Below are 18,472 nucleotides of genomic sequence, written 5' to 3'. Positions count from 1 at the left end.
ATTCCAGAGCAGTATAACTATACTGTACTAAGTCGATGAAACACATCTTTCGTAAAGAGATTATGACAAGCTGGAATTGATATTGATGGTATCTTTAGCCTTATAAAAGTAATCAATGAACTGAACAAAACAATATTACAGTACAAAGCAAAGTTACCTAGGTAGTAGATAGCTACTGTGTATGTTTTAAGTGTAACTAATATTCCATAACAAAACTTTTATTGCATTATGGTTTTGAGGTGATATTGGTGACATTTTTTATAACATGTGGGCACATATCTCTTGCTTATGATGTAAGTGTAGTTGCTTTGTTAATTCATTTCCTTACAAACATTTTCCATGCGAATACTTTCAAAATTTGTAATACACTATCTTCAGTAATACGTATTTAAGCTTATGGTATATTAGATTTACGAAAACATTGTTTCAGTACCTGTAAGGCTACTAAATAAATAGGTCTTTATCTGAAAATTTCACTTTTCTATTTAAAAAAGTTGAGAAAATATTCCTTTTGTATAAAAAACAAACTTGTGAAAAATGAGCATTAAAATTAAAATGTACATTCTTATAATGAACTTATACTTCTCAGACAAATCTAAAAAATTAACATGGATACAGTTTTAATAAGTTCTCTTCCCTTTATCTTTGAATCAGTGCTGGCCATCCCTGTATATAGCTCGACCAAGCAACATATACTACCTCTTTCGTCTGTCTCTTTCCTTTTCGCAATAAAGCGCTCAGGCTCTCCTGAGCTCTAAGCGCGTGCTTGCGCCTATGGGCATCAAATGACATGATTGTTCTAGAGTATGGAGATTTGTCCTGTACCCTTTATTTTTCAAAAAGTAAAACTTACAGGGGGTAAGTCAGAGGTTCCAGGTAACCACAGATTTCTCCTTATTAATTTGTCAGCTTATGGACTGACTTGCTTCTACACCGTGTGTTATATTGTCCAGGATTTCCTGGATAAACATAAAGTCTCATCCTATGCCTTTTGTCTAGTATATTTCCAATCTTTTCTAAATTTTCCAACTAGATCAAGTATTGTAGAACAAATTATTGGGTAGAGTTAGAAAGTATATCAGAAACAAATATTCGTTTTCTATAGTATACTGAGAAACTTACATTCCAAACACTTGATAACCATAAAAGAAATCCTCATTTGTACTGACTGCCAAACTCAGCAGGAAAATTAACTCTCTTCTTGAGAAAATGTGTGATTCCCAATCCCAATGAGTGTGCGTTTATCCTTGTTACCATATTGTTAGTATCTCTAGTGATGTGAGAATAGAACATTTTCTGAAATGGATAATTTTTCCCTACATTTTCCCGAAACATTTCCGGCAGTACATTTGGCAGTATGTTTTTGATCAATATCTCAAAGTTCTTCTGGGCGAACCTCTTTGTAAATATAGGTCTTCAACTGCTTGGATTTCAATAACATCGCGATATTTTAGATAAGTTTACAGTGTAGAGAGGGAGATTCTATTCAATTTTGCAATATCACTTTGATTTTTTTGGTCCACTTCCTTAGTTACATATTTCAAGTGTTTTGCTAATTGTCATATATAAGTACTTTTTCTTTTCACAGTCATTACAGAATGATAAGATTACACATGATACAGCTTAACTAATGTTACATTCCTTTGGCCACACACAGATAACTATAACTGTAAGTGACACTTCAATACTGGTGCAAGGAATAAGACAAGACAAATGTTTATTCATTCTAATTACGGTGTGTATGTGTGTGTGTTACCGTTAAAACCCGAAATACGTCAAAACCAGTTGCAACTAGTAAAAACTAGTGCAAGCAAATGTAGGTAGATAAAAGCGAATTTTCGTAAGATCTAGAAACAGTGACAAGTTGTTTGGTTTGTTTAGGTTTTTGTTTGGTAAAAGCCTAAAGAAACCAAAAACCTAAACCAAACCTAACCTGTCACTGATTCTAGATCTTTTTATTTTATTTTATTGGGTTATTTTACGACGCTGTATCAACATCTAGGTTATTTAGTGTCTGAATGAAATGAAGGTGATAATGCCAGTCAAAACCAGTTGCAACTAGTAAAAACTAGTGCAAGCAAATGTAGGTAGATAAAAGCGAATTTTCGTAAGATCTAGAAACAGTGACACGTTGTTTGGTTTGTTTAGGTTTTTGTTTGGTAAAAGCCTAAAGAAACCAAAAACCTAAACCAAACCTAACCTGTCACTGATTCTAGATCTTTTTATTTTATTTTATTTTATTTTATTGGGTTATTTTACGACGCTGTATCAACATCTAGGTTATTTAGTGTCTGAATGAAATGAAGGTGATAATGCCAGTGAAATGAGTCCGGGGTCCACCACTGAAAGTTACCCAGCATTTGCTCGTATTGGGTTGAGGGAAAACCCAGGAAAAAACCTCAACCAGGTAACTTGTCCCGACCAGGATTCGAACCCGGGCCACCTGGTTTCGCGGCCAGACACGCTGACAGTTACCCCACAGGTGTGGACTTCTAGATCTTACAAAAACTCGCTTTCGATCTATCTGTCGCCATCGGTAGCATAGTTGGTATAGCACTAGCCTTCTATGCTCGAGGTTGTGTGTTCGATCCCGGCCGAGGTCAATGGCATTTAAGTGTGTTTAAATGCGACAGGCTCATGTCGGTAGATTTGCTGGCATGTAAAAGAACTCCTGCGGGACAAAATTCCGGCACACAGGCAACACTGATATAACCTCTGCAGTTGCGAACGTCGTTAAATAAACCATAATTTAAATTTCTAACTATCTACATTTTTAAAACTAGTTCTTATTAGTTGAAACTGGTTTTGATGGATTTTGGGTTTTAACAGTAACATATATACACAACTGCAAACACTCGACAGACTTTACTGATAGCTATGAATCAACTCTTCAATACTATTATGAATATGAAGACTGTGAACCCCCAAGTCTAGTCCTAACTACATGACTCACAAAATTATAACTTGCAAGATCCCAGGTGCTCAAATATGAAATGTAACAATGATGTACCGGTATTTTATAATTTGGAATTAAGAATTGTCTTTGGGTTCTCATATGCATTCGAAATACAAATTAATCACATTTTAAAGCATATAAATGCTTATATATCAAACTGGGGAACAAGTCCTTCAAAATATATACTAATTTGAATTAAATGATTCAAAATAATGAGCTTTTACATTAAAAAATAGAAATTCAGTATTAAATTGTCAGTGTCATAAAAACCTATTGCATCATAAAGCAGCAAATCAAAGCATTCAACAACATAGTTCAATTCTATGAAACCATCGGAGATAGTCCACGAGGAGTATACTGTTTTAACATAGACTGTTCAAATAAATATCAGCTGTGTTCCATATCCCTTCCATACAGTCCACATCTTGACCCTGTGGGTCCAATTCCCAATTCTAAACAGACATTTACAAAACTAAAAGTTTTCAGTAGTAGTAGTAATAATAATTACTATGGCGAAAATTGCTAAGATCCTAGAAAAAGTAGCTTTTCCTTAGAGTATCAGTTATTTAATAACACTGTATTATAGTGAGATGAGACTGAAGATCTTCCATTAAGATTGTCCGACATTCACCTTATAGTTGGGGAAAACCTAGGAAAAACTGAACCAGATAATCACCCCCTGGGGGTTTCAAATCCACGTCCTACCACAGCCTTAAGGCGCGTCTCCACTATTAAACATTTAACAACATGTTAAATGTTAAATTGTTTACCGTTAACATCCCAACATGTTGATTGAACATGTTAATGCTAATTTCATTTAACACTTTGTCCACACTGTTAAACATGTTAAACTTGACTTTCTTTGCGTAGTCCACCATAAACAGTCTATGAGAGTTTAATATAGATAGTGTTTTATTTTCAAACCTTGGACAATGGACTCAGATGATGATCTGACTTTTGTAATTACCTCTATTGCTTGTTACAAGGCTTTGAAAAGGAAGAAAATGAGAATGTGGATGCGGCAATATCTTAGTAAAAGACACTATGCAGGATACATTCTAAACGAGCTTAAAGTTGAATACAGTATCGATTTGGATTCAAAAACTTGCTGAGTCAGAACACGATTTTAATATAGTGCTACAAAAATACTTCCTGTTACATCAAAGAAATACACAATTTAAGAGCAGCCATTTCACCTCAATTAAAACAATTACAGCGCGATTGATTATCATAGGACCTACGACATGATAAATGTTAAAGGAGTGGGTAATATCGTATAATTATTCTTTCCGAAGTTATACGAACTTTAACATACATCACCAAATACGACCATTACTGACGTCAACATAGCATTAACGTTTAGTGTATGACGAGAGTGCGAAAACTCTCTATTGTATTCTCGAGAACAATTAAATAATAATTCCAGTTCTCTAAAACAGTCGGCCTTCTTAGTTTTGCCTGTGTATTCTTTTGCAGACACATCCCACAAAAAAGGCCTTTCCATCAGTGCATTAATTTTATTCTAATGTATTTTCTTTCGTCCATTCCATTACTTCGAACAACTTACAGCCAACACCAAGGACCAATTATAGTATAAAAATGATCAAGATACGCGCCACAAAATCGGAACTTATAGTTGTTGCTATGGAAACTGTATGAACTTTGCCGAACTGTACCGACACTGCATGAGCAAATGAATTGTCTTGACATGTTTTCCATTTCTGCTGGAAAACACGCCAACATGTTAAAAGTGTTAAATTCAACATACTTAGTTAACATGTAAAGTCAATTGAGACTTGAAATGTCCATATACATGTTAAATTCAACGTGTTATATTTAACATGCTGTTGTTAAATGTTTAATAGTGGAGACGCGAGACGAGTCCAACTAGTTATCCCTAATGTATGAGGGGGAGGGGGTGAGGAGGAATAGAGTACTAGGTCTGACTAGTGCACTGCAGTGAGTACCTAATATAATCAAAATTACAGGATTGAAGACATAAAATATCGTTGTTAGTGTTAATTTAACTACTCTCGTAGAATATAGTGTTTGACATACCAATGCAATGAACAGCTTCATCACATCCTTTTCCACACGAACAAGTCTGTATAGTCTATTTCCCCACTGGTCGAGGAGGTATCTCTCGTAAGTTGTTGGACCTCCATAATACTCTTCTGCCCAGTGATCAGGGGGCAACCATTGTGCAGGAGAAGTACGTGCCTTGATTCGGGGTGCATGTCTCCAACGCTGGTACAGGAGTGTAATGGCACTTACAAACCTCGTGTACAATGGAATGGCTGCAAAAGGCTGATAAACAATAATGAAATTAAATACTGGCTTACTTACATACGGCAATATTATTAACTTTTATATTCATGGACATATGTACTATGGCACTTTTATAGGCAGTAAGGTTGTAATGCACATAGTCAACAAAATTTCTTCTTCAGAAATATTTATCTACTAATGGCTAAGTACAGAGCTATTATTATCATAGGTCCCAGAAAAGAGTGGCTGGCCACGCCCTGCGTGGTTTTTGCCGCGTGCTAACCGTTTCTCCCGCGCAATCGACCTCCAGTAGCCATATGGCATTCAGTGTGCTTAAAAGTAGTGTAATGAAACACTCTATTCTTCAAGTGTATAACTTTAGTATATAAAGTTTAATGGTTATTGTGTATTTAGGTAATGTCTAGCAACAAATTCTCATTGTGTGAACGTGATATGTACAATACGTACATAAAAGGCAGAAGGTCGTGTGCGAAAACAAGACGAAAATTTCGAATAAAGTTTCCAAACAGACCTGAGCCTTCTGCTAAAACAATCAAACGACTCACTACAACATTTAAAGAAACCGGCTCTGTGAAGAATCCAAAATCAAGCAGAAAATGTAGTGTTCTTATGCAGAACGATTGTCAGTTTATTTCCAACAAGATTCCGCCACTACTCATACAGCTGCTGTGTCAATGAGGGAATTAAGGCGTATTTTCGGTACGAAACTAATCAGTAATAATTTGTGGCCTCACGAAGTCCAGATATAACACCCTGTGACTTTTATTTACGCGGAACACTAAAAGATAGGGTTTATAAGAAAAATCCTTATTCTATAGATGAACTAAAAGACTATATACGGGAAGAAATCCAAACTATCAATGATGTGGAACTTCAGAGTGTTGCTCATTCATTTATCAGAAGATGTCAGTTGTGTATGGCGGCAAATGGGGGCCATTTTCAGCAACGACTGAGCATGGTAAGTCCACGTTATTGAACATTTATTGTTAGTACTGTTATATATTGGAGAAGCATCAGAGAAATGGTTATGCGCTCGGTGAAAACCACGCAGGGCCTGGCTGGCCAGCCGCTCTTTTCTGGGACCTATGATGATAATTGCTCTGTAATATGCGATTTTCTGAATATGCATCTTTGTGATAACAGTGCTGCATTAGTTCCATTGTAGCTAGTGTAACGTAGATAACACACATTTATTTTATTTATTTTCCGAATACTTTTACGATACTTCTGTCGTCTTCCCGTGATGAGAGGTCTATAGCTAGTAATGACTATTGTCTATTACATACAACACATAAGAAGAAAGGAGGGAGGAGAAGCTCAATGCAACCTGTAACTTTAAATCTGATTGTAATTACACTTGTATCTGTTTTACCTCTTTTTTCGTGTTGTATGCAATATGTTTTTTTTTTTATCTGTACTGTCTATTGTAATTGGGGCTTTGCCCTGTTATGGACATAAATAGATAAATAAATAAACAAAAGAGTGCTAGTATGTGACTGTACACGATCTTAAGCTCCACCTGCACTTTAAGGGTGCTATTCATAGACATTTTGCAGCACGCGCTACGAGCGTACTAAGCTAGCTCCGGCTATCCATTGGTTACTTGTACAGAATTCAAATCATATCCTATCGCTAACACTAGTTTATGAATACGAAAAACGCTGATCACCCACCGAAAGCCCGCGCTAAAAATGTCTATGAATACGGCCCTAAAGCACTAAACAAAGCTTTAAATTCAATAATAAATATATACACTACCTTGCGTAAACCAGACACCAAGTAAGCTCTGAAATAGTTCACTGATGACAAGGTAGTACCTAAAGAAAAGACGAGAAAAAGTATATGAAAAAGGATTCCTTTTTATTTAAAAATGATAAAATTGTGTTCAAAATGGAACTTAACTATATCCGTTCATTATTTTCCCATTAAAAAATTAATATACACATTAGGCCTAGGCCTAAATATCATCATCATCATCATCATCATGAACGAATGGATTAGGTCTTTTGTAATCTGTTCCCTGGTTCTGTCATGGTCTCTTTATGTCCCTCTTTCCTACTGGTTGATTTTTTATGTCAAATTTAGTATAAGATTTGGATTCTGCACGCATTGAGTTCACAACAAATTCCAATTGGACTTGCTGGCATTCGAACCTGGGTTACCAGCTTGGAAAGCCAATGCTCTAGCCATTCGCCTAACAGTGTGACTCTATATATTCTAACAGGTAACCTGTACATTTTTACTTTTAATGAAAAAGCATGCTGATGTTTGTAAGATACTTTTCAGTATAATTAAGATTATACGAGATTACTAAAAGAATAAAATACTTACCGAATAAACTTTCAAACATCATGTGCAGTTGCTTCAGTGATTCAATTAATGGTGTAAATTCTTTGAATCTGAAAATTTAAAAATTAAACAATACAATCATAATTGGTGAATAACTACTATTATGATACAAAAATGAACGAACACACTTCGAATTCTTGTGTACATTTATTACAACATGAAAAATCTAAATTTAACATCACTTTTGAGTCTGAGAGTAATTTTAATTCTAGACAAAATCATGAAATTTTATGAAACAGCTATGTGTAACAATTGAGATATTTTTCAGGCAGAATGCAACAAAAAGACGTTCCAAAACCTTTCCTACGAAACTGCTTTAACAAGGTTCCGTAATTTTATGATTGGTTTCGTAACTATCATAAATGCATATCACCGATTCATTACTTAATTTCTAGTACTGGTATTTTATTTACTACTGGTATGCAAATAGTAGGCGGCCGGGTAGCTCAGTTGGTAGAGCAGCTGGCTACGGACTGGAAGATCTGGGGTTCGATCCCAGGTGGTGACAGGATTTTTTCTCGTTGCCAAACTTTCAGAACGGCCCCAAGGTTCACTCAGCCTCCTATAAAATTGAGTACCGGGTCTTTTCCGGGGGTAAAAGACAGTCAGAGCGTGGTGCCGACTACACCACCTCATTCTAGTGCCGAGGTCATGAAAAGCATGGGGCTCTACCTCCATGCCCCCCAAGTGCCTTCATGGCATGTTACGGGGATACCTTTACCTTTTTTTTTTTTTTTTTTTTTTAACGCAAATAGTATCAGATAGTGAAATTACTTCCCTCTCGTTAATTCTGCAACTACTTGATTATTACCTCCTTAATAAGTACAGTACTCAGTGATATTAGAAATCAGTTTTGTTCTGAGAGAGAAAGTCAAATACAAGAGTGCCATACTAGGCAATCCCTAGGAGAAGTGCAGGACACAGTGTCACATCAAAACAGAAGTTTTGTGATACTTTAAAGTTAATGAAATTTAACATCCTGATATCGTACTTCGAAGGCTAATCTGCTGTTACAGCATTATGGAACTTCTCTTGTTAAATTCGTATCCAAATTTTGTCTCTTTCACACTAGTCTAGTGGCAGAAAGAGTGTTGTACGAAAAGTACATCGACTAACAAAAGACTACCGGTAAATATTTATTTATCTTATAAAATATAAGTTTACATCGCTGAAAACCAATGAGAAGGATATCTCATATCGCAGAGGCAAATTCGTCAGCGATAGTACTGGGGATGATAATCGTGATTGTGAAAGGTGATTAAGACATTGGAAAAGATTAAAAAAAACGGGCTCTCAAGCGTTGTCGTAATAATTCACCATTAAAAAATGGGGCACACTCTCGGACAGGAGAACGCGAATTCGATTATGCGCTATGTTCAAAACATACAGAAGTGACTCTGCCTGGAGAGGAATAAAAAATAGATTGCAGCTGCCAAATTACTCTTCAAGGAACGGCCACTCATATAAATTGAGGGAAAGGACACAGAGAACAGACACTGGAAAGTTTTCGTTTCTCAATTGTTGTTGTTGTTTTCTAATGCCAGGCTTTTTACAATAAAGTCATTTGACCTCTTGCACTCCAATATTTTTCAAAGATATTATCATGACCAGCCAATGAAGCACAGATTTTGAGGTGTTCCGAATCCATTTCTTGGTTTGAGTTGCACAATGGACAGTTAGGGGACTGATATATTCCAATTCTATGCAGGTGTTTGGCCAAACAATCATGGCCTGTTGCCAATCTAAATGCAGCTACAGACGATTTTCGTGGTAAATCGGGAATCAACTGTGGATTCTGATGCAGAGAGTTCCATTTTTTTCCCTTGGGATTGAGTTATCAAATTTTGTTTGTTGAAGTCTATGTATGTAGATTTAATAAATCTTTTCACAGAGTAATACGTAGATTTAGTAACAGGTCTGTAAGCTGCAGTGCTGCCCTTCTTTGCTAAAGCATCCGCATTCTCGTTTCCCAGGATTCCACAATGGGATGGTATCCATTGGAATACAATTCTTTTATTCAGTGATATTAATTGAGAGAGCATTTTAGTTATTTCTGCTGTTTGAGATGAAGGTGTGTGTTTAGAGACTATTGATAGAATAGCTGCTTTGGAGTCTGACAATATAACTGCATTTTTAAATTTACTGATGTGGCATAGAAGATTCCTGAGACTTTCACTTATTGCAATGATTTCTCCATCAAAACTTGTTGTTCCATACCCAAGAGATCTATAAAGTGAGAAGAGACAGCACGTAACACCTGCACCGGCACCTTGTTCTCTGGAGATCAAGGATCCGTCAGTGTATAAATGAAGCCAGTTTTGTGGAGGGTACCTAATATTAATTGTCTCTAAAGACAATTGTTTTAGTATTTCAGTGTTTACTTCTGATTTCAGTATTTCTTCTGTTAAATTTAGATTATATTCCATATTTAATAGAGTTAAAGGGTTTGGTTTAATTTGTAGATTTTCTTTTAAATTCGGGATATTGATTTTCTGTTTTAATTCTTGAACAATGGATATGAAACTTTGAGTTTTTAATCTACAGAGAGGACTGTATGAATGCCAATTGTTTCCTGGTAATCTAATAAGTTTTTCATACTGAATCAGTGCTTTTTCTTCTATTGTCATTTTGATGCTGTTAATATTAGTGAGGAATCTCACAGAATCTATTGGAGTTGTTTTGATTCCACCAGTAATGAGTCTGAGAGCTTGGTTTTGAACATATTCTATTTCGTTTATGAAAGGTGAAGTAATTAAAATTTCTCCGCAGTATGTCAGCACTGGCTGTATAAACATTTTGTATGTAGTGTTCAAAGTATTCCTAGAGCATCCCCATTTCTTTCCTGCTAGTCTTTTTAGAAGGGAGAATCTTTTATGAGCTTTTTCAGAAATGTATTTCAAATGGTTGCTCAATTGTACTATCAGGGACTGGAATGCTTTACCTGCAGACTTACTAAAGGCTTTAGCAATAACCAAAAATGTATTTAAAAATAGGCTTAAGGACTTTACTAATAGACGGTAGTATATTATACGCACTACTTAAAGGGTGTAATTGATGTTTTGTTATTTGAAGTGCTGTATCGATGAAGAAGTGTGTTGTGTCAGTGAAGTTTTATAGTTTATAGTGGTAGTGCAAAGTATTTGAATAGTGAAATGTTTTTGAAGTGTTAGTGAAATCAGGATAGTTTCAGTGAAATGTGACGCAATTCCAGTGCAGTGAGTGAGTTGACAGCGAAATGAGTGTAGTGCTGAAAGGTATTTGTGCATGTATGAACATATCATACTCGTGGATTTGGACATACATACATAATAATACATGGAAACGTCATACTGTCCATAATACTTGAGAAAGAGTCACAAACACCATTGTTTCCGTTCGGCTTCATTTGTTGAGGATTGTCAGTATGAAAATGTCCCCATAACAGGTTACGAACCTGTTGAACGAATACCGAAACAGGTGTTGGATTATAAACCACAAGGAAGAAGAGATATTGGTCGGCCAAGAACAAGGTGGAAAGTTGAGGACGGAACAGGAGACTCTCCTACTCCATGAAGAGAAGAAGAAGAAGAAGAAGAAGAAGAAGAAGAAGAAGAAGAAGAAGAAGAAGAAGTCACAATTATATTACTTATAAAATTATTAGTTCATTCATCATCATAAGATGTTTCCACTACTGCAGGTCGTCTATGTACAAAGCTCCTTCCATCAGTCTGACAGTGTCCTAGCCATGGCAATACTCAAGTAGGGGAATGCATGTCAGGGTGAAGTACAGTGGGCCTTGTCCCTGACAGCTTCAAAGTAGCTGTGAAGTTCTGACGTGAACCCTGAAAATGAGTAGTTAAAGGGATTCCAGTGAAGCTCTGACAGGCCCAGCAAGCGAACAGTGGATTATAACAGGCCTTCAAGAATGACAAAGCCTTGAAATTGGCGCATTATCATTTTTCTGGACATGTATTATCTCGACAATTTAGTAACTGTGTAGGCTGTGAAGTAGGTCATTAAGTATTTCAATGCAGTTTGATATACAGGAAAGAGTGTTAAAGACAAAGTATCTTTCATGTCATATGATGTTGAATCATATTTCCAAGAACTACCCTTCTATGTTGTTTATTGTTGTTTAGTCAACTGCCCCAATATAGATTTGAACCTCATAAGTGACACCAACAAGGCATCACATATGAGGCAACTAGGCTATGTTCCGTACAAAATAACTACTTATTAGTGTTATGTTTAAGAATATTTTATCAGGACTGCATGGCTTTGTCTAATTTAAGGAATCTTTGGATTAAAGACGATGGGAAGTTCAGGCTTAAATACTGAGCCTATTGTATCTTACATACCTGTCCTTTTCTGTGAGCATTTGGAGCATGTCAATGAATGCTTTTTCATATAACTCTGATTCAGCAGATTGAGCACCAAAGTAAAAATTTTGGTTGAACATAAATGAACGGAAAGATGTTACAAACTGGATCCAAAATCCAATACCCTGAAAACAGAAATACAACTTATGACAATGTGACAGTCATGAATTTCTTTAACATTAAACGAATCAATTAAAATTGCAGTCACACTCAGGGATCAATTCGAGATTAAAAATTAGTTTTAAATATAAATCTTATCTTTAAACTACAACAATATATTTATTTTAATATCATTTCACTATATTATGTAATATTCTTATTATTATTCACGTACTTATTTTATACAAACTAAAACATGGACGACAAGAGAGAACACTAAAAATATAGTCTATGTTAACAAAGTAGATCTTACATGTTCATCATTTTAAAATTTTAATTATAAGCCTGAAAATTGCAGACAACTGGTTAAATTGTTAGTACGAGTACTAAAAATAAACAGTAACCTTAGTCGCAGTAGTAGTACTAGTAAAAATAATAATTACAACAGTTTAATTTCATTATTAAACTTATATGCTTAAAAACCTACTTGAAAAGCTTTTTCTGTTTCTATTTCTGAGCCAACTGCAGAAAAATTCTTCAAACACTGAATGACAATGTGGTAGCTATTTATATTTATATATAGTGCATACATTTTATCTTTCCAGGATCGCAAAGATAGAACAGAAGTGGCAGTATACAGTGCAGTCGCATACATGCGAGTGTGGAAATATATAATGAAAAATGATTTCTACGATTCATGGCCTTCTTGCTGCTTACATTTGGGGTTAACAAGTGCTAGTGATCCCTGGAAAGCTTGTAGGTTAGCTCGAGTTAAAATTATATTGTACAAATTCAAGTCCTTTGTATGTGTTTTATGATAATCTGCTGCATTCCTTGCCAACCATCACCTCAATAAACGGCATTAGTATTTATTCCTTGCAGTATAACATTTTCTCTATACTGTTCAACTATTAATTTCTAAATTGGGATTCAAATTGAGATTGGGTTCGTGCTGTTAAAAAGAAGATATACCAGTACACATAAAGTTGAATAATTTTCAAAGAATATGCAAAACTATTACAAGAACACTAGATATGAACTGGGCTGATTTTAAAACAAACACAGACATTTTAAAAGATCAGTTCTCGACAAAATCCAAAATTATAAATCACGATGGATATGAACATATGAACAGAATGCCACGCCTAGATTACTTAAAAATTACACCCCATCAGGCACAAGAAACCAAAGAAGACCATTGAAGAGACTCCTCGACATCTGATTTGAGATCGGAACAGGTCAACAGTGGCCTAACTCCCTGATCCTGATGATGATGATGATGATGATGATGATTAGATACGAAGACAAGATGAACTACTCAAAACTTTACAAAACAATGGCAATACCTATAATCTTTTATGCAAGTGAAAATTAGTGACTACAAGTATCATCCATAGAACATGAATGGTAAGCACAATAAGTCTCAGGCTGCAGTGTAATCGTTCGGATCCCTCCTCCATAAGAGAGAAAGAACACTTCCACTCGTTTACTCCAGGATACTGAAGATATGTTTCACTACAGTGACCAAAGTCGTTAAGTATTTAATTTCCGTATCAGATTCCACAGTTTAATTTTTTGTGTGTTCCTCTCAGTTCGCAATTTCTTAAGCTATTTATAAACCTGATAAAATTAGATCAAATTAAAATAAAATTTATAATGATATGTTTACCTGTTGTTTCACCATTCTATGAATTTCCTTAGACATTCTTTTATAATGAATATAAAGTACAGGTTGCAGTGGAATGTCAAATAACTCCTCATCATCGTCTTTTATCACAACACGCTTCATTGTTCTGTTACTCTGGATGACTAAAAAAGAGAGAGAGAAATCAACATTCAGTTCATTTATTAAATTTTCAACTACACAATATTAGCCTCTATAATGTCAATTATTAAATATTTACATATTTATTTGTGAATGGTATGTAACAAGGAAAAAAAAAAAAAAAAAAAAAAAAAAAAAAGAAAAAGAAAAAAGAAAAAAAAAGAAAAAAAAAAAAAAAGAAAAAAAGAAAAAAAAAACACACACATATGCACACACAAACTGTAGTATTAGCAGCTACTTTCAGAACTAATCTAAATTCTTTAATGTTCAGCGTACTACTCCATATTTATAAAAAATTAAAGGATAAATAAATAATCATTTTCAAAGATTTTAGTCTGTTTGATGCTACTTAATACACACAAGCACGGATCATAAGTTACATTGACAGAACTAATGACTTCGTATATCCCTCACTGAAAAGAGGGTCTCAAACATTAAGACAAATTTAAGGGAAGAGGCACATAACTAGTTCACAGGAAAAAGTTATGAATCTTCACTTCCTTGCCAGCAATTGAGGTGTTCTCTGGAACAAAGACTTAACTACAAAAGCTTGACATTGAGATACAGAGCATCAAACATTTTATATCTGGTATAACAGCATTGCCTGGAATGACATTCATATATTTTTCTAGAGGGCACTATATTTATTGGAGGGAATAATAATATTTTGCCTGGTTGGAGATGTGGTGGTGTTGTTGTTCGGTCAACTGTCCGAAGAGAGACCTGAACCTCATAAATGATACCAATAAGGCATCACTTATGAAGCAACTATGCCAGGAGATAATGGGATAAGGTGGCCAGCTTCTTTCCTCCTCAAATGCATACATTGCCGACTAGTAACAAATTACACTAATCAGACTTCAGATGTATACAAACAATTGTTCTTCCTCTGACACACATCGTCAAGTGAGATATACTGTCTGATAATACATATACATATCAGTCAGAATCTCAATCAGAGGAATGTGTGTTAAGGATTCAATTATGCTGGAAGCAGAAAAACGACGCAATGTACGCAAAGTTGTTAGTCCAGGGAATGCATCAATTGAGTCACAGCTGAGAATTTATTATAGGCATTCTACTGGTTCTCAGTCTAACTTGGGCCATGAGCAGGATATCTCTATACCAGCTGAATCCTATTATGTAAAGTTCAAACATCATCACACACGCGCGATGTGCTCTCAATCATTCTGAATCATTCAGCCGTTGCAACAAGGCATGTGTGTATTAGAGTCAATATTTCTTTAAAAAGTGTGTAATATGACTTGAGTTGTTTCTTCTTTAGAACATCGTGTGTTCATATACAATTCTTACATATACTTGGTCTGCTCGTTAAGTTCAAAGATATTTGCAGAAAGATTTCATTGTGTGAAGGTTTCAGCTCTAGTCAAATATCGGGAGACTGGAAGTATTACAGATAAGAAACACTTTCATGTGGTGCAACCTATTATAAGTAAGAGATGCTCTGGGGAAAGTCACACTGGTGTAACTGTTCCATGCTGTGTGAAGGAAATGCTATACTAAATAAGGGTAACTGTGAAACATACAGTGCCCCATCAATAAATGGTTGGGCTATTTATTTATTTATTCCGTTTTTAAGTGTATTTTGGTATCGGAAGAACATTTCCACTGTACCAATACTGTAGTGTAGGAAAAACATTTGCACTGTATAATATTCATTAATTAGTTACTCAATCAAATGTTCACGTCAGAACATTGCATTTTCTACATTATTTTGTTTTCTAATTTGCCAGTAAACATCTATTGATGTTAAGTTGTTATTAACACTTTCATCTGAAATAATGATAATTTAGCAGTTTACCTTTTGGTTTCATTTCTAATTGTTTTATATGCCTCTTTATCTTCTGGTTTTTGAGTACTCCTGAATCTTAGGAACGCTTTCTTCTTTACTTCGGTTATTTGTTTCACTTCCTCTGTGAACCATGGTGTATTCCTCCTTCGCCCTTTCTGTTCTTAATCATATGTTTACCCACAGTTTCTTTGGCTGCATCCAAAATATTCACCTTAATTTTATTCCATGCTGTTTCTACGGTATCATTTGTTTCAATATAGTTTGCTTCTATTTTTTGTTCTAATCGTTGTGAATAAAAAGCTTTCGTTGTAACATCCTCCACAAAATGCATGTGCATATCTAAATATCCAATAAGATGCAAATTGGAAATTAATGGTAAAATTATAGAACAGGTCATGAGTTTCAAATATTTAGGGCTTAATATAACAAGTCATTGGGATGTAATAAATGAAGTAAGAGATCAAGTGTCCAAAGCCTCCAGACTGTCGGGTTGCCTAAGGGATGTAATATGGAATAATAAATATCTCAATATTGAAAGTAAAATGAAAATCTTTAAAACCACAATAAGACCAGTGATGACGTATAGTACAGAAACCCATGCAGAGACAAAGAAGACTGAACAACTCATGCATACATCAGAAATGAATACTCTACGAGCCATAGGTGGTAAAACTAGACTTGATAGAGTAAGAAATAAAGATGTGAGACAACAGTGCAATATAATGGACGTTAAAAAGTTCATAAATATGAGAAAGAAAGAATGGAATGCGCACATAGACAGAGCAGATAACTCAAGACTTATTAAAATGGCACGAGATATAATTCCCAGTGGCAAAAGAGATATGGGCCGACCGAAAAAACAGTGGAAGAAAGGACTGATATCATCTTCTACTGAATCGTCTCCTGTGTGAAGACAAACAGGCCATGTGCCTATACAAAAGAAGAAGAAGAAGAAGAAGAAGAAGAAGAAGGAGGAGGAGGAGGAGGGGGAGGAGAAGAAGAAGGAGGAGGAGGGGGAGGAGAAGAAGAAGGAGGAGGAGGAGGAGGAGAAGAAGAAGAATACCTTTTGGTGAAAGTATGAAGTTGAATCTTCTCTGCAGAGAATAGATTTTGATGTTGTACTATTAAGTTATTTAAATAACTTCACGGGTTCATATTTAAATTATAACGTTATTTTACCTGATTGGCTAGTTTCGATGTACTATTAGAGGATGAGAAGTTTTATATAATATTCTTATTGAATTTGGTATTCCCAAGAAACTAGTTCGATTAATTAAAATGTGTCTTAGCTGAAACTTACAGCAGAGTCCGTATAGGCCAGTTTCTATATGATACTTTTCCAATTCACTGCGGGCTAAAGCAGGGAGATGCACTGTCACCTTTACTTTTTATCTTCGCTCTAGAATATGCCATTAGGAAAGTTCAGGATAACACAGAGGGTTTGAAATTGAACGGGTTACATCAGCTTCTTGTCTATGCGGATGACGTGAATATGTTAGGAGAAAATCCACAAACGATTAGGGGAAACGCAGAAATTCTAGTTGAAGCAAGTAAAGCGATTGGGTTGGAAGTAAATCCTGAAAAGACTAAGTATATGATTATGTCTCGTGACCAGAATATAGGCCTAGTACGAAATGGAACTATAAAAATTGGAGATTTATCCTTCGAAGAGGTGGAAAAATTCAAATATCTTGGAGCAACAGTAACAAACATAAATGACACTCGGGAGGAAATTAAACGCAGAATAAATATGGGAAATGCCTGTTATTATTCGGTTGAGAAGTTTTTGTCATCTAGTCTTCTGTCAAAAAATCTGAAAGAATTTATAAAACAATTATATTACTGGTTGTTCTGTATGGTTGTGAAACTTGGACTCTCACTTTGAGAGAGGAACAGAGATTAAGGGTGTTTGAGAATAAGGTTCTTAGGAAAATATTTGGGGCTAAGAGGGATGAAGTTACAGGAGAATGGAGAAAGTTACACAAGACAGAGCTGCACGCATTGTATACTTCACCTGACATAGTTAGGACCATAAAATCCAGACGTTTGAGATGGGCAGGACATGTAGCACGTATGGGCGAATCCAGAAATGCATATAGAGTGTTAGTTGGAAGGCCGGAAGGCAAAATACCTTTGGGGAGGCCGAGACGTAGATGGGAAGATAATATTAAAATGGATTTGAGGGAGGTAGGATATGATGGTAGAGACTGGATTAATCTTGCTCAGGATAGGGACCAATGGCGGGCTTATGTGAGGGCGGCAATGAACCTCCGGGTTCCTTAAAAGCCAGTAAGTAAGTATTAGAGGATGATGGATATGCCATCGAAACTAGTCAAAGTAAAATAACACCATGATTAATTTAAATATTAACACAGTGGAGTTATTATTTAAATAACTTAACACTTCATCAGTGAATATTACTGTGTTGCGTAGATTCATCTGTGTAATAATGTATTGGAGAAAAAATCATTTGGACTGTATTTAAAACAAACTTCAGTTTCACCATGAAAAACTTCAGAATGACTTTTATAACGTATGTATTCCTAAGGCAGAGAACAAGATTACCAGTAATTAGTTTTCATATCGCCTTTACTTTTTAATTTTGCTCTAGAATATGCCAGGAAAGTCCAGGATAACATAGAGAGTTTGGAACTGAACAGGTTAGGCTACATCAGCAGCTTGTTTATGCGGATGATGTGAATATGTTAGGAGGAAATCCACAAACTATTAGGGAAAACACGGGAATTTTACTTGAAGCAAGTAAAGAGAGAGGTTTGGAAGTA

At 35.4% G+C, this 18,472-nt stretch overlaps 1 protein-coding gene across 1 annotated transcript in view; it reads right to left on the bottom strand.

Moving 5' to 3' along the window:
* LOC138704819 (myb-like protein F) overlaps positions 1-18,472 on the bottom strand; it is a 37,947-nt gene that overhangs the window by 12,143 nt on the left and 7,332 nt on the right. Inside the window, exons 2-6 of the mRNA XM_069833105.1 lie at positions 13,721-13,860; positions 11,932-12,077; positions 7,577-7,644; positions 7,004-7,062; positions 5,015-5,263 (exon numbers count right to left, since the gene is read on the bottom strand). Of these exons, the coding sequence (XP_069689206.1) occupies positions 5,015-5,263; positions 7,004-7,062; positions 7,577-7,644; positions 11,932-12,077; positions 13,721-13,840 (642 nt within the window). The 5' untranslated portion in view covers positions 13,841-13,860. The remainder of the gene's footprint in view (positions 1-5,014; positions 5,264-7,003; positions 7,063-7,576; positions 7,645-11,931; positions 12,078-13,720; positions 13,861-18,472) is intronic.

Source organism: Periplaneta americana, chromosome 8 (assembly GCF_040183065.1).
Source record: "Periplaneta americana isolate PAMFEO1 chromosome 8, P.americana_PAMFEO1_priV1, whole genome shotgun sequence".
Classification (NCBI taxonomy): domain Eukaryota; kingdom Metazoa; phylum Arthropoda; class Insecta; order Blattodea; family Blattidae; genus Periplaneta; species Periplaneta americana.
Note: the sequence above shows the minus strand (reverse complement) of the source record. Positions and strands in the feature narration are given on the sequence as shown.